This window comes from Camelus bactrianus, chromosome X (assembly GCF_048773025.1).
Source record: "Camelus bactrianus isolate YW-2024 breed Bactrian camel chromosome X, ASM4877302v1, whole genome shotgun sequence".
NCBI classification, from domain to species: domain Eukaryota; kingdom Metazoa; phylum Chordata; class Mammalia; order Artiodactyla; family Camelidae; genus Camelus; species Camelus bactrianus.
In genome coordinates, this window is record NC_133575.1 from 91,771,583 (window position 1) to 91,797,973 (window position 26,391).

General features: G+C 36.1%; 1 protein-coding gene across 8 annotated transcripts in view; it reads right to left on the bottom strand.

The window, feature by feature from the left end:
* Window positions 1-1,907: 1,907 nt before the first annotated feature.
* Window positions 1,908-26,391, bottom strand: part of KLHL13 (kelch like family member 13) — a 160,364-nt gene continuing 135,880 nt past the window's right edge. For all 8 annotated transcript variants that reach the window (XM_010947417.3, XM_045510958.2, XM_045510952.2 and 5 more), the window contains 5 exons: window positions 21,819-21,951; window positions 21,078-21,274; window positions 11,895-12,690; window positions 5,670-5,783; window positions 1,908-3,524 (listed from right to left, as the gene is read on the bottom strand). In XM_010947417.3, coding sequence (XP_010945719.1) covers window positions 3,037-3,524; window positions 5,670-5,783; window positions 11,895-12,690; window positions 21,078-21,274; window positions 21,819-21,951 — 1,728 coding nt within the window. In that variant the 3' untranslated portion in view covers window positions 1,908-3,036. The remainder of the gene's footprint in view (window positions 3,525-5,669; window positions 5,784-11,894; window positions 12,691-21,077; window positions 21,275-21,818; window positions 21,952-26,391) is intronic.

The following is a 26,391-nucleotide window of genomic DNA, read 5'->3' on the forward strand; positions in this document are numbered from 1 at the left end:
GGCTTTCCTTCCCACATACCCCAAGAGCTCTCTGATGTGGAAGGGACTAAACCTCAGGTCTAGAGCCTTGAATATAAAAGACATAAGAGCCAAGAATAAAATTAGAGACAGAGCCAACTTTCCACACAGGAGTCTGCTTACTGTACTTGGGGGGAAAATACACAAAGGCCCTTGAAATGGGAAAAAAAAAGTCACACGGTCAAAACAGTTAAATAAAACACCACGTAATTTCCCTGTAGGGGCTCTCTCTCAAGGGCTAATGGGAGGGAATTATTTTAGCAACTCCCAAATAAACATTATACATATTATATATATATATATATGCCCCGTAAAGTAGTGTTAGAGTGAAAACAGTTTCAGGGCATCATTTCACTTTTCAGGGCAAAACTTGATTATCAGATGAATTTTTAACAATTCTAGAAACAGGCAAAGTAGCTTTTTTCTTTCATCATTCTGACTCTACCAACCCTGACCAGGAAGGGAAATTATGAACCTCTAGAGAGTTCATGGATTCTATACCTCCTTTTTCAAGTAGAACAAGAACCTAAAAGAGGCAAATGTAGGAAACGCTTGGAAAGCGAACCAATGACTGGCAGGTATTTTTTACCAAGAAAAATCGTTAATTCACTGTGAAGGAAAATGTGTAATAATTTACCAGCTGGTGGAATTGCTGAATAACAGCACTTGTGGGACATTAATTGCTAATCTAAATAACACGTGGCATGGAGGCAGAAAAGGTAAGCTGTCAAACACAACGGGGTGCTTTGTGTTATTCCGAGGCCAACTGCGAACAGATCACCAAGCCTGTTTCTTCTTCTCTCTGGGCGCGTGGCTATCTGATATTTTCCGGTCCCCTCTATGTTTACATTTGGCCACAGGCCTGACTTCTGGCCAGGAGAATGTGCGTGGAAGTGATGCGTGCCTCTTTCAAGCCGCCACAGCTTTCACACCTGCAATGCTCCATTTTTTTCCTGGTAATTGAAAGGAGAGGATTCTGAGGTCCCAAGAGGTTAGTTAGAAGAGGCCACAAGACAGGAAGGCTCTCTGCTGCCTGGAGGAGAGCTGCTTGCCCAGGAACACCCATACTGGACTGTGGTGGGACCATCAGTCTGTCCGGTACACGCTCCCGTTTTCAGGCAGGTGTCAACTATGTGCAAATGGCAGAGTCTGTTCTGCCTGTAAGTGGAGAACTGAAATCACATGACCAGTTGCTCTGACTTCAGAATAAACTTGCCCAAGAGGGTCTTTCAAATTTATCCCAGGCTTCTCCTAACATTCAGAAGGACCACTGATGGGAAAGTTGTTTTCTTCATTACATGAACTCAAGACAGAGGTTGTGACATCTGCACTGCCAATTACCTACCAGGTAAGACATTTGGTGACACTCCAGTTGTTTGGAATAGCTCAAAAATTTTGGTTCAGTTTAATCTGGTCATTTACAGATAAGGTAGGAAAGCTCAGGCATAGGGCCCTAAGGTGATTATCAAACAGTCTTTTACAGAAACATATTTCCTTTATAATCCTCAGTTAAGAACACATCTCTTAGGTCATTTGATACCATCCCATCTCATTAGGCTCTAAGATGGAACTTCTCGAAGATCAGGAAACTCGACCTCAGAAATCTCACTGCTCTTGCGGTTTGGACATATTACTCTGTGGGGATGGCGAGGGGCCAGTCAGCATCTTCCACAAACTGCCTCCTCAAAGACAACCCACGAATGCACATCAGTGAGGCTAAACCTGGTCAAATTGTTTTCTTCCTTGAATGAAAGTAATTAGGATTCATTAATTCAAGCTGCTCAGTACTCTTAAGTCCTGATCACCTGCATCTTGCCATATTAAAAAAAAAAAGATAATTAATAAAAGGAAGTCAAGTCAGACAATAATAGGATACCTCAAACCAAACCGACATTAAATGTTTTTTATTGAACAAAAAAAGATAAAACATGGAAGTTGAATTCACTGAGCAAAAGCAGCTCACTGGGTGAAACTGCGATACGTTGTGCTAAATAATCTTATGAACTGAGTATACAGAATACATATAATATGTAAGTTATCTCAACAGCAAAGGAGAAGGTCTAGATTACAGTTTTGGAAGGAAACATTTGGTCAAATGACAAATTTAGTGGCTCAAAATTTCTAGCCCTTACCCACCTAAATTCAGTATGATTCTACATACATGCACTCAGTATGTGCATACTGAATTCCCATTTTTAATGGCAGCTGCTTTTTGGAAGAAATTTAAAATCTTTTTTTCGTATATATTTGACGTGCTACTCAACTTTTAAAATTTTCCATTTGATATATGTGTGTATGTATTTATACACACTTAAAAAACCCCAAACCCTTGTCTACAAGTAGAGGGGTCATGCTGTTTTTTTTTTTAAATTAATATTGGTGAATTTCAATTCTTATTTCTCCTGTGTGTCTAAGAAACTTTATATGTTCTCAATGCACCCCCAGTGACAGGTGGGTTGACAGACGTGTCAAAAATACTTCATGAAAAGAGGGAGGTAGCTCATGCGAGTTGGCAACCTTTTATCTAGTGTTTTCTGTTGGAGCAGGCTGCCTCCCTTTGACATCCCACAGTCCAAGATGAAAGGAAAACTTTTGACTTTGAAGCCTAGTTAGCACAGTTGCACATTTACTATAATCCACCTTCAACTTGGTTTATTGGGCTTTCTAATGTAAGATGACAAATACCTTACACCCAGCACACAGCGTCAGAAAAGTACTGAAGAAACATCTGACAGACAATACCTTGGTTTTTTGTTGTTGTAGTTGTTTTCTCGTATGTTAAACATCAGCTTCGATGGGATACATTTTCAGAATGGTTTTGTTACCACTTTATAAACACTCTAAGCCAAACGAACAGCACAAATAACATCAATGTCGTCATTTTTTTCCCCCAATATTGTTATCAATTACTGGAGGCTAATCCTAACATACACTACTTAAGGGGGGAGGGGGCAAAAGAAGAGAATTCATGACACATTGCAAAGATAGGACTACAGCATCTAAGTTGTAGGGATGATCTTAAGGAGCAGAAAGAGGGGACTCTCTAGAAGGTGATGGTGTGGTTTCTTCAGGTGGAAAAACCGTGAGCGTGCAAGCTCGGATGCCACCTAGGGACTCTGGGAGATCAAAAACCTTATGCCATTCATCTTTATCTGGATCATATTTCTGCACTATCTCTACCATACAACGATTATTCCACGAATACCCACCAACGACGTAGATTTTGTTTTCAAAGACAGCGACCCCTACATCACTCTGCCCTCTTAACATGGCAGCAATTGGGGTCCACTGGTCAAGGATAGGTGAGTAGTATTCACAGCTTAGGACATCATCATAATCACTTGTTCCTCTGAAGTGATTGCCACCGATGACATAGAGCCTTTCTCCCACTGTACACATGCAATGCAGACCTCTGACAGTGGTCATCGGCGCCTTCTGGATCCACTTGTCAGTATCGGGGTCAAAGCACATGAGCTCCTTTTGGAAAGTGTCATGAGTAATTCCTCCTAAAGAATGAAAATCATAGACATGAAGTTGACAGATGATTATCAAAATGCAGAAGAGAAGGCTCTCTGTCACAGATAATTAACTTTTAGCCATGTATTATGGCATTTTATAGCCTTTCAACTGTGTTCTTATAAAGGTCGGCCCGCTATACATACTTTCTCTGGATTAAAAATAAAGAAAATATCATTTTCATCTTCCAAAGGAACAAAAATGTAGTTTATATTACTGAGTTTCTCAGAGACCCATGGGATGTAAGAGGCTTTATTGAATGAAAATATATTTTGACCACTTTCAGAGCTAGGTTTACAGTAAATCCCAACAACAAAGCATCATTCACTCCTGCTGCTCTTTCCCAGGCACCCCCTGGGTGCTGAGCACAGCACCAGGTCACTTTAAATGCTAGGTGCCCATTTCCTCACTTGTCAAATAATAATATCTACTCTAGTTATCTCATTAGGATTATGGCAATGAATTGAAATAAATCAGTGTTTTGGAAAAGTTGCAAGTGTCGTGCAACTGCACAAGCTTATAAGAATATTTCGAATTGTTCATTTTGTAGAATTTGGGTGGGGGGCGGGAATGAAGGCAGGTAATGTCCTTTCCTATCAGCATGGACATTTAAAAAGCTCAAGAATTAGAATGCTGAATATGTAGGGAATTTTGTATATACAGCAATTTGTTTTTTACCTATTGGGTCCGTATCACCTACAAGTGTATTCTTAGATCACATCTAAATCAGTCTCTACAATGAAAGTAGCAGGCTGTATGTTCTGCAGATTAGGGAGAAAACTAAACTAATCTTCAGCCGTATCATTCCAGGCTCCACTGTCTGGTGACCAGATGGCAATCACTGGTTTCCCCCTCCCCCCAGCCTTTTATATTTTTTCTGTACATCACTGAATTCCCAGCAAGCAAAACATTGCTATTTGGTTTGAAAATCAGCTATGGTTCCTATCCTATTCTTGGTTGGGAAGGTCATTTGTACAATATATGCTAGTTATGCCAAAGCACCGCCAGAATAATTCAAATGTCATTTTCCCCCCAGAGAACTTGGAGCTCTCATTATAACAGCATAGCAGCTACACACATGAAATAGGTAGATGGTGTAAATCATTGATTAGTGGAGCATACGATTTCCTGGATGGCTCTTTCAATATAAGCCATCCTGTAGTTGCTCAGAAACCTGCCAATCACACGCTACAGGCCTTTCACTGATCCTTCTTGATTACAGATTTCATAAGGCAGTATTCAGAGACTCAGACCACAAATATCACCTTAACACCTTTGTTTCTTAATAATGTAACTGCTGGCACTGGCAGGCCTTCAAAAGGGGGAAAAGTCTCAAACGCAGATTGTGTCAGGGCCAAATGGTAAGAACCTGACTCACAGAATAAAATTTCAATATCAGAGGTGAACTTTACACTAAAATAAGCCTCCTTTCTAAATTCCACAGAATACTGATTTGAACACCCAGAGTTTGAGAATGAAAGTTGTTACTGGGACACTGAACAAACTGTAGCCATTTCAGAATTTTTTATTAGAAAAATATATGTGCCTGTGGCCAAAATACAGGCAATCAGCACAGAATTATTTATGCAATGACACCATAGTAGAACCCAATTATAATCCTAAGGAAAAGAGAAACATATATTATGGGTGGCACTAAATGAGAGAATGAACATTATTATGCATTATATGTAAATTGAAAGTAAGCTTTATGCACAGTAGAGCTTTATGTTACATAATGATATATTTCCTCATAGAGTTTAGCTAAATTCTAAACAAAAATGAATTAAATGTTGTTGTAGAGAATATGAATGGTGGTTATTAGAGTACAGAATTTATTAGTGTATAGAGTATGGGGACTGAAAGGCAAGCTGGAGAAGCTGAAAGCTTTCCAATTTCTTCTAAGTAATGTATTTACAGTAGGATTAGTTTGCTGCTAGTTTTATGAACTTATAAAATAACTTATAAAATAAAGGCATTCATATGCAAATGCACACACACAAAATATATTCTAAAATCAAGACAAATTATATTTTGATTATTCATTTTTCTGGATTATTATTATTAACACCATATGGAAAGATGGCAACATAGTTAAAAGTCTGTGTATTACATTAATTGCATTTGCGATTGTTTACCTGAAATATACATTACACCTCCATACACAGTTCCAGCATGACCATAATGGGGCTCACTCATTTTGGCAACATAGGTCCATTCATTGGTCCTTGGATTGTAACATTCTACTGTAGCTGTTGTTTAAAAAAAAAAAAAGAAAGAATGAATGAATTTAAAAATGATTTATAATTTCAAATTTAGCAATTAGTTATTTTTCCTTTTAGGTAGGATAATAATAATATCCAATAACTGAAATGCTTCTAAGTATGAGATATTCTTTGGGGGGGTCTTATATTAAATATTGAGATTATATTAATAATATGAATCATTAATACATTGATACATGTTACATCAGACTAGATACTTAATATAATAATCTAACACATTTCTGTCACGGCAGAAATCACTAGGATTCCTTTTCTTCTAGTCTCTTATTACATCTTTCTAATTTGACATTTCTCCCATTTCTTTGCTCTGAATATGTGGAAAGAAAAGATCAAAAAAAATCTCAAGGAAGAAAAACATTTTGATTCGAGGCCCCCATGGTTGATCCATCATAGAGGAAATAAAGGTTTATAGATATGAAGCAAAATTTTAAGTTGAGAATGAAAGTGTGCACACTGCCTGGTATATGTTTTGATGCCTATTGTTTTACTTCATACCCACACTACAAAAATGGACACTGACAATAACTTTTCTGCATTATACATTAAAGCCAATGGTTTGTATATACCCAATATCATTGCAGCCAGTACTGTTCTTAATTAGAAGATGACTGGCAGCATCATATGAAGTTAAGATTTTTATTAGGGGTACTCCTTCTCACTAATAAACTTATCATCTTTAACATAAAGTAGCTGAGAAGTGACCTCAACTTATTTAAATATCAATCTACTATAACCTCAATAATAGAACAATGACAGTCCGGACAGATAGAAAATGTGATCTTTATTAAAAGGCAGAAAAGAAATAGGGATGTTACGAGGGCTCTTGTCAAAAGCACGAGCTTTAGGTTGACTTGAAAAGTTTGTACTGTTTATTGCAGACACTGTCACTTGCTAAACCAATTTCTGATCTCCCCCAATAATGTAGTCTAATCACACATCTTATCAGGAAAAGGGCTTTAAAGACTTGTGGAGACCTTCTTTTCCATCTATTTGCTGTCAAAGATAGGTTTTACAATAGTTCTATGTTTTTCTTAATGAAGAATTCTGCCTTGAATTTTGAGATTTCTAGAGTGAAACAGCCTTCCCTTGCATCTAATTCAATCTCTTCTGATGCAGTTTCTATTAGTTTCCTCTTATTCTTTTTACAGTGGAGCTAGAAGTTGAACAGCTATTCAGTCTTTACAATTATTAAAATTTTCCTGTGTAAAAAGATAATGTTCTTCTAGTTAATTGCATCTTTTTTCTAATAGGTGTTATAAGAATCCATCTCTACTTTCTCACACAGGAGCCCCAAAGTGTAAGATGGCTATTAGCCACCAATAACATAACAACTAGGTAATAGTTCATCATCTCTAAACTTGTTTTCTTCCAGCTAGATAGCCCATTTCCTTTAGCTTTTCCCATAATTTAATCTTCATTGTCAACCTTCAGCTCTCTCCATGCAGAATTTCTATTGTTATTAATAAAATCAATAGTATTTAGTTTTAAAATAGAATAATATAATTAAAAACTGTATATACATGCCCTGACTTCTATTTTCCATATTTACAAGGCAGTGAGATGTGGGTTAGTGCCAACAAAATTGATAGGAGGAGGGGCAAGGGATGAGCAAGCCAGGACTTGGAGCCACGAAGCAGTGATTCCATCAAGTCTATGACAGGTGGGAATGGTAATGAGAGAAATGGGAAAATCTGGAACAGGGGAGGTCAGGCAAACTACAGCCTCTAAGCCAAATCCAGTACGCCATCTGCTTTTGTACGATAAAATTTTTGCAAGATAACAACATGAATGGCTTATACATTTTTAAGAGTTGGAAAAATCAAAGGAAGAATATTTTGTGACATATGAAAATTATATGGAATTCAAATTTCAGTGTTGTTTTGTTTTTTATTTTTTGATAGGGGAGACAATTAGGTATTTATTTATTTATTTATTTATTTATTTATTTATTTATTTATTTATTTATTTATTTATTTATTTATTTTTTACTGGAGGTAAGGGGGATTGAACCCAAGACCTCACGCATGCTAAGCATACACTCTACCACTGAGCTATACTCTCCCTTCACAAATTTCAGTGTTCATATATAAAGCTTCATTGGAACACAGCCTCATCCATTTGTTTACAAATTGTCTATGGTTACTTTTGCAATACAACAGGAGAGCTGATTCGTTGTGATAGAGATCCTACAGCCTGCAAAATCAAAAAGATTTAATTTCTGGCCCTGTATAGAAGTTTTCTGATCCCTATTCTAGAGAATCATCTTCAGTAGTCCAGTGGCCTGGTATGAAGAATTACACAGAGGTTGGTTATTTCACATATCTCATCAGGGATTCTGATTTTCTCAGATGATTCCACTGGAGTCCAGAATAGTTCCCAAGGGATGATGTGGAATTTACTTGTTCTTTGAGATTAGGAAAGAGATTAGTCCGGAAGAAAACCCTTTGGACAATGATAGCTCCCACAGGGTGGGGGATGGTCTCTAGAATACTAATGTGCCAGTTGGTAATGTGTTACTTAATGAAGAAACTGCAACTCCATTAAAGGATATGGAGGCATTTGATAAATTTCAGTAATTTTATTGTACATTTCTTTGGAAAAATGTAACATTTGACTTATTTATATTTAACCGGAGTGAAAGATATCTGAGGTGTCATATTTCTCCTCAATACAGAAAACCTCAATGGAAGATTGATTTCTTATATGACATAATTTTGAAAGATGCCAGAAATAACTGACTCCTTTTTCCACTTAAGTGACAGCTACTCGAAGCTTTCCCTACTTTCCCATTGTACCCAGTGTCAAAGGAAAGCAGCATTTCTAAGGAATTTTATTTCAGCAGTAAGCCAGGCTCACACACACCACCAGTAGTGTCATTTTGATGTACTATGGGCTTGGGTCCATACACTCCATGGAAAGATTTTAAAAGGCCAAATGCATTAATATGATCTAAAATGTCATGCAAATGCTGCCACTGTATTCTTTCCATCATTATATTACAGGCAACAGTTATTGTGTGTATGAAGAATAAATGATGTACTGGTACTAATGAACCTGTTAAACTGTTAAATGATTTTCCCATCAATCCCCTTTTCCTGACACCCATTCCTTCCCCCTTCTCTATTTACACAGGCATATAAATATGTCAACATAGTTAAGATGGGAATGTCAAGTTATTATGACATATCTTAGTGTGGGGTGGGGGGAGGGGGTTTCCATTAAAAAATATGTATGGAGCAGGAGAAATAGTAAAAAATCTAGCCTCTGGCTGGAACATTAACAAATACAAACAAGAGTTTCTTTAGAACAAAAATCTACTATTCTGCAAAAATAATGGTTCTAAGAAAATTATAAAGGGCAACAGACATACACACTTTTCCTATTTATACAAGGAGAAAGTTTATAAACAGAATTCAGAAGAATGCATTGCTACTTTCCTCTTGGGAGGTAATCAGGGTGGGTTACATCAGATTTGGTTCCCTCAACAACACAGAAGAGGACAAAGACTGTCTACTTCACATTCCCACTTGGGTATAAAATAGGAGGAACTCAGAGGGGTGGGGTGGTCAAAAAAAAAAAATGAAGCATCTTGGTTTTGCGTAATGACTCTTTTTAGCCTGAGGGTTCTCCTGGAATCAAGACTTTCAATTTGAGTGTACTTAATAAGTCAATCACATGATTAAAAAAAAAAAAAACTTCCAAGATATTTTAACTTAAAATATTTAGTACAGAATGGATTTGCTGGGTATGCTGATTTTAAGGGAGGCAATCATTTTCTATAAAAGTTTAGTTACTTAGAGATTATAGGGGATAATTTGAAAGGGAAAGAAATATCAAATAGCTGGTCTCTAAATGGAATTACAGTTGTTTTTTGGTAATGAGGGTTTGTATCTATATTATAATCATACATACATTTGTGAAGAATGCAGGTTATGAATTAAGATAAGAATGGACCTATATTTATCATCTAGAGGGGGAGTCTTTTTTTAGGATATTTTAATCATCATCCTTAGGTTTAAGCTCTGGGCGACTGTGCCTTTAAAGCCTATATATAATCAAACAGTTGTTATGAATTTAGGACTAGCTCATGAAAAGCATGATTCTCTGGTATCCTGTCACTTTCAAACTGAAACAAAGAAAACTGTTTTTAATAAGAGATAAAGAGGTAGATTTCTGAAGGTCAGGAGCAAGGGAGCCACTGGCCCAACAGGGTAGTCTATTTCTTGTTCCCCACTGAGTTCAATGTGGCAAGAACTCAGACAGGGTAAGGATCAAGTCAGAAGAAGAAAGCCTCTAGCTCCTTAGTTTTATGTAATGACTCTCCTTGGCCCAAAGATTATAAATTCTCAGAAGAATAAGGCCTCTAATTAATATTAGGAACAATACATTGAAAACGTTAAGAGCTACATATTAACAGGGGTGATAATACCGTCAAGTGAGCTCTGACTGAAAAATGGAGCTATTTCCCTAGAGAGAAGGTTCAAAATGACCACTGCCTACCAGCAGTGATGACCTATACTCTGTAGACTCGTAAAGCTGATCTTACACAAGCGGTTTTTCTAAAAAGGCACCAAGTCACTACCATAAATTTAAAATATTATAATAACATAAAAATAATGTGTGTGGCTTGACTGGGGAGACCTGAGATGACAGTTCTACACTAAGGATACTAATACATCAAATGCTTTTAAAAGTCTGATTATTAAAATATATTGGGAAACCTGTGTGGTTCATGATCCTGATACCTAGTCCAACAATCTGGAAACACTGGCCTTAGGAAAAAACACCAAGGAGGGGAAGGTATAGCTCAAGTGGCAGAGCACATGCTTAGCATGCACAAGGTCCTAGGTTCAATCCCCAGTACCTCCTGTAAAAATAAATAAATAAACCCAATTACCTTCCCCCGTGAAAAAAAAAAAAGAAGAAAGAAAAAAACACCAGTGTGACAACAACAACAAAAAAAACTCGTGGGTAGGAAACAACAGTAACATTCAGACCATGTCACTAAGAAGAAAGGGCTAGATAAGCTGGCAAGTATAAGAGCTGAGAGCAGTTCTTTCTGTCTCTAATAAACAGCTTATTCTCAAGTCCATTAAACTACCTTTTATTATTTAGAATATTGAAGAAAAAGATTCTTGTAATTACTCTGAATTTATCCAGAGCCAATGCCAATATTTTAAACTTCCCCAGCCTTATGGAGTCTGAATATTGGACTCTCTTCCTACCAGAGCATAAAGGAAGATGGGTGAAAAAAAGGCCATTGATGCTAAAAAACACATAGGTAAGGCACAATATAAAATGCTGTCTTCCTGACTTCTTTTTGGACAGCTACCTGATTTCAATTTATCTGAAATAACAAAATTAGCGTTAATTTATGTCACCAAAGTCTTGCTCTATGTTAACTGTACTCGTAACTGACCTTCGATTAGGAAGACCAAGAAGGGACCATCAAATAACAAAGCTGACAAGATCAGTTTACAGGGAAGAAAACTGTTTGGTATTTCATCAAGAGAAAATGACTTTTAACTAGTAGTTACAGATCATAATATTCACAATAAATAAACTTTGGATAATATTAAACTTTGAACACTTAGTAGATAAAGAAAATCATCTTACTATGTGGCCTCTGATAAGTAACAGGTTATGTAAAAGAAGCAACCATAAAACTCAGTGCTCTGTAAGGACGGGTTTTAACCCGTTCAGTAAAATATTAAGTGGGCTTTTAAAAGTGGAAAGTGAGGACACACGCCAAACTTCTGTCCAAGATTCTATTCGAATTTAGATTAGCAGAATATACTTTTTAGTTGAAATTTCAAGATGAAAACCATTTATATACTGTACAAATAAAATATTCTGCAACATACTGACATATTTAGAAGATATAATTTGTACTGTGGCCAAGAGTATATGCCCAGATAAGGCATACAGATTGTGTCTGATATTTTCTAAGAAAAATAGTTTAAAATGAAATCCTAGTTATGTTTTTTGGTCTTTGATGTTACAAAACTGCTTATTCTATGATCTAACAAGAGTCTGGGGGTAAAACAGTCTCTCTGTTAGGTATGCACACACACTTACGCAGTTCACCAGCTGCATTCCGCCCACCAACCGCATACAGGTATCCTTTGAGGGCACTTAGGTGGAAGAAGGTGCGCTTTTCATTTAAAGATGCAACTTGCATCCACTTATTGTATCGAGGATCAAATCTGAAGACGGTATCAACTGCCGTTTTTCCTTTTGTGTCATAATTACTCTGTCCACCGACGACGTAGAGGAAATTGCCAATGACGGCGATGCCATGCTGGTACCTCGGGGCATCCATGGGGGCTAAGGATTTCCATTCGTGGGCCTTCTCATCATACATGCGCAATTCCTTGCTGACAACCAGCTGCTGCCTCAGCACTCCTCCTAGTGTAACCAAATGCGTGGTGTCAGACCGAATGGCAGTCCTGTCTGACTGCATCACCGGCTGCATGTATGGCATCATTTGGTAATTGCTGGCTTCCAAAAGGAGATTCACACAAGTATTGTCAGTTCTCATGAAATCCACGGTTTGCACGTAGTTAATGAGCTCCTGTGGTGTCATCAGCGGAAATCGTATGTTTTTCATTAATTTTGCAGCAAAGTCCATCCGAGGCTCTTCCAGGCGAAGCCAGCGACAGGTAGCCTTAAAGAGCTCAAGTTCAGTGCAGTGCTTAAGGCTATTACTGGAAAGCACGAAGGCAAGGCGTTCGAAAGGGAGTTTCAGAAACTCCCCGGTGCTCAGCAATGCAGGAAAATTCTTCAAGACGAAACTGTTAACGTATTTATCCACTTCAGTCAGGTTGTAGGTGTTGGCAATCCGCCCGACTTCAACACAATTGTCTAAAGTGACCTATTAAGCCAATAAAAAGAATTAAAACACAACTACTTTCATGGCACTCACATCAGGATAACATAATACATGTTCTAGAATAAGCGTAAATTTTGCTTTTTTAAAAAAATGAACATAAATACAAAACAGAAACAGACTCATAGACACAGAATACACAATGCAGTGTACTAACCATTATACGATCACGGCTCATAGACATAGAACACAAACTTGGTTGCCGAGGGGGCAAGGGGTGGGAAGGGACAGACTGGAATTTCAAAATTTGTAGATACTGACAGGCATATGCAGAATAGATAAACAAGATTATACTGTATAGCACAGGGAAATATATACAAGATCTTGCAGTAGCTCCCAGCAAAAAAAAAAATGTGACAATGAATATATGTATCTTCATGTATAACTGAAAAATTGTGCTCTGCACTGGAATTTGACACAACATTGTAAAATGACTATAGCTCAATAAAAAATGTAAAAAAAAATTTGCTTTTTACTGTCCACATGGATGCACGAAGGTTCTCTTCTAAATATATTAACGATCTAAAAAGAATTCACAAACCACCCTTACCTAATCCAATAGAAAGGTGACTAAAGGAAAATGATCATTCAAAGTCAGGAGGCTGAAGGTTACTCTCTCTAAGAAACAATATTATGACTTGCCTATGGCCAAAATCATTACTTTTCTCTCCTCAAAAATGTGTCTCCACTCCCCTAAAAATACTAATAAAATTCCGGCCAGATGAAAGTTTTGGAAAAATAGAAAGTTATTCTATTTTGATTCATCTCAATCCACTTCTCAGTCATGATTCTTAAAGGTAACTTGGCTGGCAGATTCACAAACAGAAAAGCTCTAATTCCCCGATCCTTAAATTTGTCTTCCATGTCAGCAGGCGTCATTCATCACCATGATTCATTCTGATTCCTTCAAAAGTTATTGCTTATAGTGAAGATAATTTAATAGGACTATTATTCCCAGGGTGAAGTTATTTTCCACATTATTTATGTAGAAATATAAGCAAGGGAATCACTTTCTTGAGGGTTGGAACGGGTGTCTCTACATCAAATTATTCATGTAGTATAGTCTCTGGTATGCATGGTGACGGCTCACACCATAGTTTTCCTTAGCTATTTGCTTCCTCTCAGCATATTCCAGCTCTGCCTGGAGTCCAAGTTAGCCCCCCCAAATTTCTCCAGCACAGAGTATTATATACCAAAAACAAAAGCCACAGACAGGAGAGAAGCTATGGAGAGGCCCTTCTTCAGCAGAAGTCTTTCCAATGCTCTAATAACTGGTCAAAAGTGAAACTGGGGGAGGCAGGTATAGCTCAGTGGTAAAGCACATGCCTAGCATGCACAAGGTCCTGGGTTCAATCCCCAGTACCTCCTCTAAAAGAGATAAATCAATAAACCTAATTATGTCTCCCCTAAAATAAATAAATAAATGTGAAACTAGGAAAATCATATCAGCAAATAGTATATAAAGAAGAAATCACAAAAACAAGCATACCATACCAATGTCTGTGTGTGTGTGTACACAAACAGTGACAGGTCACAGATAAAGGACTCAAATGTTTTGTCAAGGTGTGTGTTCATAAATGTCACATAAACCTCAAGGATGCAACTGTATTGTAACCAGATTGGCAGATGGTTAAAAGAAAATTGGTTAATCATTCTACTATCTTTTTATTTAAAAGCTGAAATGAGGGAGGGAGGGTATAGCTCAGTGGTAGAGCACGTACAAGGTCCTGGGTTCAATCCCCAATACCTCCATTAAAATAAATAAATAAAAACCTAATTACCTCGCCACTAAAAGGAAAAAAGAAAAATAAATAAATAATAAATAAAAGCTAAAATGAGATTAAAATCATTACTCCTCTGCGTAAAGTAACAGCCCAGTTAAGATATAATACCACTGAAAGTGCTAAGGTTAACACACGCACACACACACACTGCTATTTTCACAGCTTTATTACTCAAGAAGAATTTGAGCTCTTTTTAAGCACCTGATTTGCTTCACAAAAATCATCAAAAATTTTAAATGGTTATTACACTTAATACCCATATATTAAAAAACACCTAAAAAATTGTAACATAAAAGAACTAAGAAAAATAAATTAACAAATTATGGACCTTTTGAAATACACAGTTTAACACTGTTCAATATCTTGGTTAATAAAAAGTACATTGTTAATCCAATCTGAGGAGTGGTAGGTTGGTGTCTTATAAAATTTTAAGTTGTGTAAATGAACTTCAAGCTAATACCTCATTACCCAAATCACTCCAGTTGGAAGGGATTCCTGTTTGGGATAATAGATCTACTTTCTGAGGTGAGTAAGACATAGTCCTTCCCCAGAGCAAGGGCAATTTTCACTTCTGAAGATGTTTGCTAATATGGATGAACAAAAGTTGATGAAAACACAAATATATTCCCTAAGTCTGCAGATTCTTATCATTACTGATATGATTGCAGATAAAAACAACAAAGAATGGGTACTTTAAATGGGCAAAGTGATACCATTGGTTGTTAGTCACCAAATTTAAATTTAAATTTATAGCATATAAGCCAAGATTAAAGATTAGAAACCAAACTGTATAATTTAGAAATGGATCAAGGTATTTAGTTCCTTCCTTTTTCCTCTTTCAGAAAATTTTATCTAATAAGAAAATAGTTACTAATATAACAGGATAAAAAAACCTATCTTTTGTTTAAAGGCATTTGGAAAATACCTTCTATATATCAGTATGCTCAGATATACAGACACAGAGGACTGGAAAAAACCTTGACAGATCACCTAGTCAATATAGAGAGCTGCCTACTCTTTTCTTTAAAAAAAAAAGTCACCAGAGAATGGTATTTCATAACCTTCCAAATTGTCACCTTCTTGATAGAAGGACTAAGTATTTTCTATAGCGCATGTACTGCACTGTGGGTATATAACAAAGGTTAAATGCTATGATTATCAGAAATATAAAAATTAAAGATGTGATGATAGATACAACTAAAAATAGAATATCTGCTGAATTAACATAGCAAATTACTAGAACCTTATTAATTTTAAAATGAGACTCAGATAAAAAAATATGTAATAGGAAATTAATTTTTATGAAGTGCATGTAATCAAAGCTAAAAAATTAATCATAGACTATGGGGATTATAGAAGCACAGTTTAGAATAATAATTAACAATAGAAGCAGATCAAAAATGATGGAGTAATGGTAAATAATTTTTGGAAAAATACAGGATTATTCAATTATACTTCATTCAATCCATTCTCAATCATGATTCTTAAAAGTGCTTCAGCTAGCATATTCCCAAACATTCAGCCTAGATAGTATTAAATAATGGATATGTGCAGTAATATAACATATAATGCAATTCATGTACATAATAGAATACATTTAAAAATATAAAATACGAATTTAAAGATTCTTTTAAAAAACCAAACTCATAAGTAGAGAGAACTCTAATTTTATTGGAATATATACCATGGCCAAAATTCCAAAGAAGAGTTATTACAGAAGTTAATCAAATAATTAGAGTTTTAAAGGATATAGAAGCAAAATAGGACAAAATTTCTCAACTGCTTATCAGAGCCAATAACATTATTTTAAAAATAATCAAGTGCACACTTAAGTTACCCTGATATAAATTATTAGAAATTATTCTACTGTAGTCAAACAACCTTCATGGTCATCCTAAAGGCAGTTCTAAGCATCATGATTTTCAATCCTCATTAACAACTGGTACTCATTGCTGCAATATTAAATTGTTCAGATCACACCTGATGCACCTAAATACTGCGATTAACATAATTTGATATTTTAATAACAGGTTTCATCAGAAATCGGTGATGTGATTTTGTTGAAGATCAGTGTCTTATACAAATAAATTCCCATTTGGGGGGAAAAAAAAGCAAATGAGTATCTGCTTTTGTATTCTCAAGGGAAATGCAGACTAAGAAATTAGCTAGTAAGTTTGGGGGGCCTCATCAGACACTGACTGTACCAAATTCTCCTTGGTGCTCTCCAGTTTGTGCAAATGACAGCCTGACATCAAGCACAACCAATGTAGAGAGAGAAAGCATGCCCGTGGAAGAAGACTGGGAAGAAATCTAACAAGCTACTTTGTGGGGTAGAACTTATATTAGGTCCCTTCTCCCGGCCTCCTTCCACAGCTGAGAACATCATGGGACACAGGGAAGGGACCACTTTGTAAGAAGAACGAAAGGATGATAAAAAACTCCAAAAATCTTTCTCTCCCAGTCTCTTCAAATGACAAATGCCGTCTGGGGTGAATACGGATGGTGTCTCCAGGAATCCAATTTTCTTATTCCTTTGCACTTTGAATTCACTTCCCCTACTGGATGCAATATTAGTTATTCCAATGGTCTTTGGAGGGGATGAACTGGTTTAGGCCCAGACTGGGCCTCTTCTTCCCCTACAGAGTCTCAGAGGGCAGGTGGGCAAGAATGGGCATGTTAAAGTTAGGTGCAGGGATGATACTTAGAATGTCTGAGTACCAACAAATCAGAATAGATGCTTGATCATAAACAACCGGTATCTGGGTACCACTTGCTGAATGTCTGCCTTCGCAATAAGGAAATCAAGACTGGTTTGTGGGGGAGGCAAACAGTTTGAGTCACTGTAAAATTGTCTATACAACTTTTCCTGTAATTTGCATAGAATCTCCCCAAAGGCCAAAAAAAATCTGGAAAGACATTAATTTTAATAGATAAATCCTACTTAGATTAAATAGGGAATGTGAAATATATATATTATACAGGAAATCCTTACAGCAAAAAGAACATTCCCAAAGCTCACTGCTGATGTCATCACCTAGCTGTCTTTTCCAATAATTTCTTCTGATTCCCTTCATTGTTCCCTCGAGAGGACCCCTTTTCTCTGCCTCATTTTCCACTGTCTCCAACTCCTGATTACCCTAGTTACCTCAATAAAGCTTCTCTACATTTCACTGTGATCTCCCCAACCCGATCAGTGACAATAAGTGTACAAGTGGAACAATGATATACCTGTATCAAGAAAAAAAATGTTTGTCTTTTTTAAAATTCCACATATAAGTAATATCAGAAACAGACTCACAGACATAGAAAACAAACTTATGGTTACCGGGGAAGGAGGGGGTGGGTAGGGATAAATTGGGAGTTTGAGATTTGCAGATACTAACCACTATATATAAAATAGATGAACAATAAGTTTATACTGTATAGCACGGGGACCTATATTCCATATCTTGTAGTAACTTGTGAAAAAGAATATGAAAACGAATATATGTATGTTCATGTATGATTGAAGCACTATGCTCTACACCAGAAATTGACAAAACATTGTAAACTGACTATACTTCAATAAAATACATATATAAAAGAAAAAAAAGAAACGCAACTTAAAAAAAAATGAGTTTAAAGAACGAGTACACCAAGTCTAAGGCACAATGGCATCTTCATTCTTATTAAATATGCTTTTATATAAAAAGAAAATGGTTTTTTGCTCACCTTCGTTCTGTTTTGTTTATTCTGTATAATTGTAAATTTAAATTGTAACATTTCCAGTTCAATTACAAATGTCCTATTTCAGCAATCTTACATTAATTTGGGTTTTGTGGGCTAGCCTGTAATCCTCCGTAACAGTAATACCGTATGGAAAATGCTAGATGTTACAAATTCCAAATGGCAGACAAACGATAAACAAGAAGTTAAACTACAACCTGTTTGTAAATCAGGAAACGGCTGCATGGTATTTAGCATGCTGTCATTATGCAACGTCATAAGGACAAAAATGAATTTAATTTTTATAGGTCTATAACTAAACAAAGGTAATATTCCATTATCTCCATGATCTATGACAGCTTTTATGATTTTAGTTTTACGGAAAATTTTACCTACTCTGCTTTATATCCTTCACGGTCATTCTTTTGTTTTCATTTCATAGTCCTCTTTCCTATAACTACTAAGAAAATAACACAGCAAGAACAAAAGTGCTACAGCCTATAAATGATCATACTAATTGCAACCCTAAGAGAAGAGTATTATTGCAAAGCAAGGCCAAGTTAGGAGTGGGGTGGTTCTTGTTCTCTGGGGCCTGATGTCTCTATCCCACCAAAGGCAAGTGTGTCTTTAGTATCATATTTAAAGTTATCACTCAAAATTAATACATAAATGCTTTGTAGGTTATTTGCGGAGTCACATTTTACGCACTGCTGCTCTTCTTCACCCTCACAAAGGGTTGAGAATGAGATAGAATAGAATTGTGTTCAAAGCTAATTTTTCTTTCTGGAAGTTCAAACCCAAGGGGTGTTTTTGTTATGTGAACAATAATCACAGCAAATCATTAAAAACATAAACCTATTTCCTCAAAATGTTTGGGTTAAGTACATAATCATGAGATTATTATATTTTAAAATCATCTGTAATGACTCAGTTTGTGGGAGAACTAAAAACAAATCTACCTTTGAAAAATATTTATATTAATCTTGAAACTTTCAGTTCTTGTAAGTAGGAAAGGCACCCAGGGCTACTGTTTTTCCTGATTCACTTAATCGCTGAGAAGGAAAGGGGAAACAGAGTAAGCCTGAACATTTCACTAAGACACGGAACGCATGAAAGAAGGATAAGGGCAAAGTTGGATTTTGTATGATCCTTAAACTAATAATCCACCAACTTTTCTCAAAAATTATCATGGATTCTCAGAGGGAGGATTTCCAATGCAAAAATCACATAGACATAGCCTAAGAAAACACGATAAAAGATAAGTAAACAGAATGATATTAAGGAAAGAAGTGTTTCCTCAAAGCTCAGAAGCAACGAAGTTCTAAAGCGGAAGAAAGCGGGAGGAAACTCTACCACTAGTAAGCTTTGTCAGGGACAAGCTGCTTCTCCTTTAGAAATGGGCTTTAGGATGTCTGCATGGACACCAGGAGCAAAGAATATAATCTTTAAGACAATGTTAAGTGTTTATAAAAATGAAATTTTCAAAGAGGCAAAACATACAGTTATAATAAATGTTTAAAGGAGGTTAAGGAGCCAACACTCTAATTGTAGGAAATTTGTCAGTATTGCAAAGTTACTGCGATATCATCTTGAAATAAATTTGCTTTATTTATTTATTGCTTTGGGGGGGCAGTGGAGGTAATTTTTTTTATTTATTTATTTATTTATTTATTTATTTATTTATTTATTTATTTTAAATGGAGGCACTGGGGATTGAACCCAGGACCTTGTGCATGCTAAGCATGCACTCTGCCACAGAGCTATAACCCTCCCCTACTAAACTTGCTTTATTTTTAAATTAAAAAAAAATTTTTTTTTGAGGAGAGGTGATTGGGTTTGTTTATTTATTTACTTAGTGGATGTACTGGGGATTGAACCCGGGACCTCATGCATGCTAGGCATGCACATTACCACTGAGCTATAACCTCCCCCAAAATAAACTCATTTTAAATAAAGCTATTTAGAACAAAATTATTTTCTAATACTGTTAAATTGACAAGCATATATTTTTTATACCTTCATAAATCATGCTTTATCCAGTTTGGTCCTTTTCTTTGAGAGTAAGGACCTGAGCACAGCTAACACCTAAAAGTTGGGTATTAGACACTTGGGTATTAGACAATAGGTCAACAGTCTCTATGGTTAATGATTATTCCAAAGAAATTATGACACTGTACCTGGTTTGGCTCAGGACAACCACATGTTGCCAAGGTCAGATAAAGCAATGTTAAGAGTACGCAAATGTAAGCATTAAGTGTTATTAATTTAAGGGGTCTCAACTAAAATGAGGCACTGTCCTCAGGAGCCAGGTGACTGTAAGTAGTCCTCTGACTAGTCATACGTGCTCTCTCTTATCTATTAAAGAAAGGCTAAAAACGACTCAGTGGGTGATGTATCTCTATGGACTCAAGACACATACCCCTTACAGATTTACACATAGTTATTGGTTCTCTTCAAGATCTCGTTCCTATATTTAAAGGAAGAAAAAAAATGACTGAATCCATCCTAAAAGACTTCTAGAAGCTCAGATTACTTATCCACAGAGTTCCATTTAAGAAGCCTGCTTGTATAGTATCATTAAGGTGAATAAAACTGGATTAAAATACACAACATTATCAGACAGGGTAAGGAATATATCATTATCAAACATTATTACTGTCTGATGTCATTTGATTACACAGAAGGCTTTTCTTAAATGATTCTGTTTTGTAACAATGGCCCTGTACTGTTTTCCCTCAACCTGCTTCCAGACCATACACTACATGACACCTCTCTCTAATGGCCAACGCTTCATATCTGTACAACAGACTCATGAGTCTACTCTGAACTGGCTATATCAGAGTCCACTGCAGGAAAAGATTGGAAGATGTGAAAATATCTTACCCCAGATATGAGAAATACTTTGCAGAAGTCCAAAACCGGTAGAATCTGGAGAAAACTGGCAGCTTCCAGTGTGTCTTGAAGGTTGTCCATATTAAGAGAAAGCTTTGCGGTGTAAATGAAATCAATAATTTTCCTTAAACCGACTTTGCTCACGCCATGAAGCTTAATGCACATCAAATCTTGTTCTTTCATTCCACCTTAAATAAAGAGACACTCAATTAAATGAAGGTGGATAATTTAATTAAGGTCACACTCACTTCTCCCGCTAATTAGACCCAATAAAATCAGGGAAAATTGTATTCTGTGTAAGCATTTGTATGAGGGTCAGGCTTCTGCATATTTTACAATTAAAAAAGAGTACTTGAAAGAAACATCTCCACACTAAAGGAGGTGGGATATGACGCAAGTGCTTCCAAAATGTGCTCCTGTCACTTCAGATCATTAGAAGGATTAAAGATTGTATTAGTGGGACCCAGAGTCTAATACAATGATGGCCCATTCAGATATGTGTCTGGAAAAGAAAAGCTATGATATAAAGGTAGACAGAAGTGTGAAAAAGGTACATCCATTTTCCAAGTCAGAAAAGCACCACCCATGACTGCACGTACTGGGTGTATATCCCTTTTGAAACTGTTTCTTCTTGTAAAGACACGGATCAAAAGAACTGAATTTTCCTTCAGCAATAAAGATTTAAACTTGTATTTTTCATACACTTTTAACGTGGAGGTGGAGGCAGCCTACCTGTGAACATGGCCTTGAAGTAATCACTAGCAGAGGCCATCATGACTCTGTGCACGGGGAAAGCATCATCTGTGTCCCCTGGCATCAAGGTCACATCACAGAGCAATCCTTCAAGTCGGAGTTGGTCAAATCCCTATAACAAGAACATGAGATGAGCCACTGATCAAGGTAGAACGGGTATACGAATCTCTGTGTGCTAGAATTCTGTTGTCATATTAATATGTGGGCAACATATTCAGATGATAAAGCCAGTAGAATAATTACTCAGAAAAGGTAAAAAAACTGAACAGCTTACTTGACATGTGATAATGTCTATTTAATTCACTGTAGAAAAAAGATAAAACTAAGATTAATTTAGATTAAGAACAAATAAGGAAAGAGTATACACATTCACTCCTTTACACAACCACTGGCTTTTACCTTGGTTTGGAAAAAAATGAGCATGGACACTTTCATTTTCCCATGTGCAGAATCAGGGTGTTAGACTAATATTCCTTTGTATAATAATATATTAATAGTCCTTTTATAGACACCTTGCTTTTTCATTTGCTTGTTTTTGGTTTTTGAGAAAGAAAAGTACAGAGCATCCTTGCGAACTGCAAGATCGGAGTTCTTTCTACCAACTAGACTGTTCGTCTCTTAGAGGATTAGGAATTGTCTTAGATAGCCTTATACTTGGTACAAGTAGATGATGTGCTTGTGGCTGCTTGACCAATTATCTTTCAAGTTTCACATTTGGAATTTAATTATCTTTGGAAAAAAGAGCCTACGGAGCTCCACCGTGAGACATAATTGTCCCTAAATGCTTCAAATTGAGTGGAGAATGAATAGGCTGGCACCCACAGTTCAGAGGAGGGACAGGGCTCTGGTGATAAGGATGCCTGTCGATCAGCTCTTCCTCCCACTCCTTTGAAGATCCCAATCAATGACAAACTGGCAGTTGTCCTTTGATCCACTCTTGAAAGAATGAAACACTGTAAGATTATAATAGGCTGGTAAAATACACAAAAAGGAGATAAGATACAATTGAATAATGATGCTCAAAAGTGAAGATTTTACAAGACTGAATCTGTAGTTTCAAAAACAGAAATGTATTGTCATAAAAAATCAGGAAGATACTCATACAGATTACTTTCTGATAATATAATGTAATATAATACAACAAGAACTAATAGCAAGGATTATTCTAGACCCTTCATATTTTAATGACCCCAAATAAAACTTTTATTTAAAGTTGTGTTTCACAGATTTAAGAAGCAAAAGGCACAACATCCTAAAAGAATGCAGTTTTAGAAATATTGATCCTGTACATATGTGTAATATAAATCTTAGTTTAAACATCTTCTCATCATAATTTTAAATTGCTTTTTAAAGAAAATGCTTGAATCTACAGAAGTAGAACTTCAAAGAGATAATGTAATCCAGCCACTTTCTCTGTGGAGAGAGACATACATATTTTTATTCCAAAAATATTTATACATTATACATATACTTTAGAACAGGATTATGTGTCATCTTTTTCTCTCTCCAACAGTGATTGACATATGTTTTTGTTCACAAATATCAAATCCTTCACAAATGCCCCTTTTCCTTCGTAAACACAAACATTATATATATTCTCCGCTCCGCCCTCAATCTTCTCCATTTTCTGTTGCTAAATCATCTCCTGGCCTTGTTTAGAAAAGCAGAGGTAAAAAGAGATGTCTATTTGAGGGGAATATTTTCATGGAGAAGTCAAGAAGCAGTTCTTTGAAAATTCCCATTTGGAATCTAAATTGTGGTAAGTTTAAGGAGACTGCCTTTCAAATGTAGATGAGCAGATGAGCCCTGGGAAGTACTGAACACAAACACTGTGGGTGGGGATGGGGTGGTCAAGCAACTGATAAGGAGGGAACCCTCAGCTAGAAGAGGTGAGGGGCTAGGATGTTGGATTCCCCAGTGCTGGGCACATGGTTGGCGCTTAACAAATGTTCAATTAATGTTTGAACAAACAAACAAGACTTCACCCAGGAGCCACCCCTTGGTATTAAACACACACACACACACACACACACACACACACACACACACACACACACACACACACACAACTTTAATTTTGTAACAAGCTAACTAGAAATCAGGAACTTTATTTGTGAAACTACACTCAATAATAAAACAAATTGTGCTTATAGTGTTTATTTGAGGTAAACTGTAAAGGCTAAGATGAGGGAAGAGGAACTCAACCAGGGTTTGAGGGGAAAAGACTGGTTCCCAAGGGCTTGCCTTTTTTCTCCTTCAGATAAATTTCAGGTTTAAAAAATTGAAATATATGTTTGTTGTAAAAATACTTAAAGATATAAATGGAAAACTAAAAGTCCACCTCTTCCACTTACTAAGAGTAACTACTGTTAATAGTATATATATTTACAGGTCTCTTTCTACACATATACACAATCTACCTTTTGCTTGTGTGTGTGTGTGTGTGTATATATATATATATATATATGATTTTTAAAAGTAGTATACTATACTTACTGTTAAGCATTTTCAAAATTCAGCTGAGTATATAACATGGACAGCCCTCTATCTCAGTACACACAAATCTACTTCATTTCCTTTAAGGGATGCATAGAATTTCATGGGGTTGGGGGTGAGTGAGATACCATAATTATTCATCCATTCCTCTGTGGTTGGTCTCTCAACTTTGCCATTACAAGCAATGCTGCAACTAACTTCCTTGTACATATATCTACTTGTGTGAATAGATCTGCAGGAGATATTCTTAAAAGTGGAATTATTGGTTTGAAGAATATATACTTTTAAAGTTTTAATACCTACCAGCAGGTTAAAGCATATGGTTTATCCTGGGAAATTTATCATTCCTTGGGTACGAGCAAAAGAAAGAGATACCCATCAGATGAGACTAGGTACCATATGCCACCTTACTTTATTTTTATTCATCAAATAACTTTTTGAACCTTCTTCTCTAAGGTATATATAGACAGTATCTTTGAAAGGCAGTTAGGGCTTATTCAGTCAAAAGCAATGACTGTTATCTAATTAGTCATTTTCTTCCACTAAACATAAGACCCCCAAAACCTTCCTGGCTCATTTACTGGCTCTCCTGCCTGTAGAATATGCCTATGAATATTTTATACTGGGAACTGAGTAATGTTAGTAGGCTTCATTTCTACTATTTATTATTCCTTCTTTTCCCCTTTGAAAAAATGTATGGCTAATGCTTCCTGTGTCATTCTCTGTGTCATTTCTCATTTTGGTCCATATTCCACTAAAACTGCTTGTTGAGGTTTGTACTCAATCTTCAAAATATGGACAGTGCAGCTACGATACCAGGAGCTTTTACTCACAAATTTGAGCATTTTGCTTCCCTTTGCACTATTAAAAAAAATCCTCCAACCTTTCTCAGTACAACAGCGCATCCCCAAAGAAAGAAAGTGGAGGCTCCCAGACCACATTTATCACATTCTGAGTATCTTCTATTCTAGGCTTAATTTATCTACCTTTGGCAAACTGTCTGCTTTTGAGAGGTTTTGCATTTATCTTCACTGCATGTAAAGTAGTTTCCATTTCTATACATTTCATAACCTTTATTTTCAAATGCATAAACAATCCCACTATCCAATTCCATATTTGCCAATTTTATTCCTGATTATTGCTATCTTTATCCAAATAAGATCTGTCAATTCATATTATTTTCATACAGATCGAAATATCTTGTTTGCATATGGTTATCTGTCTATCCTAGCTCTGTCTAAAGAGAAACAAACTAAAGTTCCTTCTACAACGTACTTTGTTTGTAAAGAAGTGCACAGTCTTTTTTCTAAACAACTTTTATGCTCTAATCTTGTGAGGAATGCACACATTAAAATAAAAGGTGGGGTCCTTCTCTTTCACAATTCTCACCTGCAGTCTATACATCTACCTTTTGCTTTCACTCTTATAAATCGTTCCCTCTATTTAACTTTAGGAAGATTCTTGAAGGTACACACTTAAAATGTGTCCTTGTATTATAAAATCATTTTCTCTTACCAAATTTGTACTCGTTCCTCTTGTCAGAATTCTACAAACATTTTTGTCTATTTTCACATGCGAGTCCACTATACCCAGATACAACTCTGTTTTATGCAAAGTTGCTCAAAGTTTCCAATTAGTCTTTTAGCATGTCTTTAAACTGTTTTTAGTGCTTTAAACTCCACTTCTTTCTAGCCCAATCCTCATCTTAGTTCTCTATTTTTCTATTTTTTTCTGGGTCTTGGGTTCTATTTATGAGGGGATTGTGGTCTGTTCTCAATTTCTTTATTATTTCCCTTTCCCTCTTCTATAAATCAGCCCAAATCTTCTTTCTCATTTCTTCTTCATATCCTTTTGGGGAAAAAAAATAGGCATTTAAAAAAGGCTTCTCTTCTCTGTATTTAACTTACCCAATGTATCAAAACTTTAAATCCTATTAGAGGGAGGTACATATATAATATCCTCTAGGACTGAAACATATTAAATGAGTTTGATAAATTTTAAATGGTCATATTAAAACAGAGGAGGATATGTGCTGACATTACACAACTATAGCATA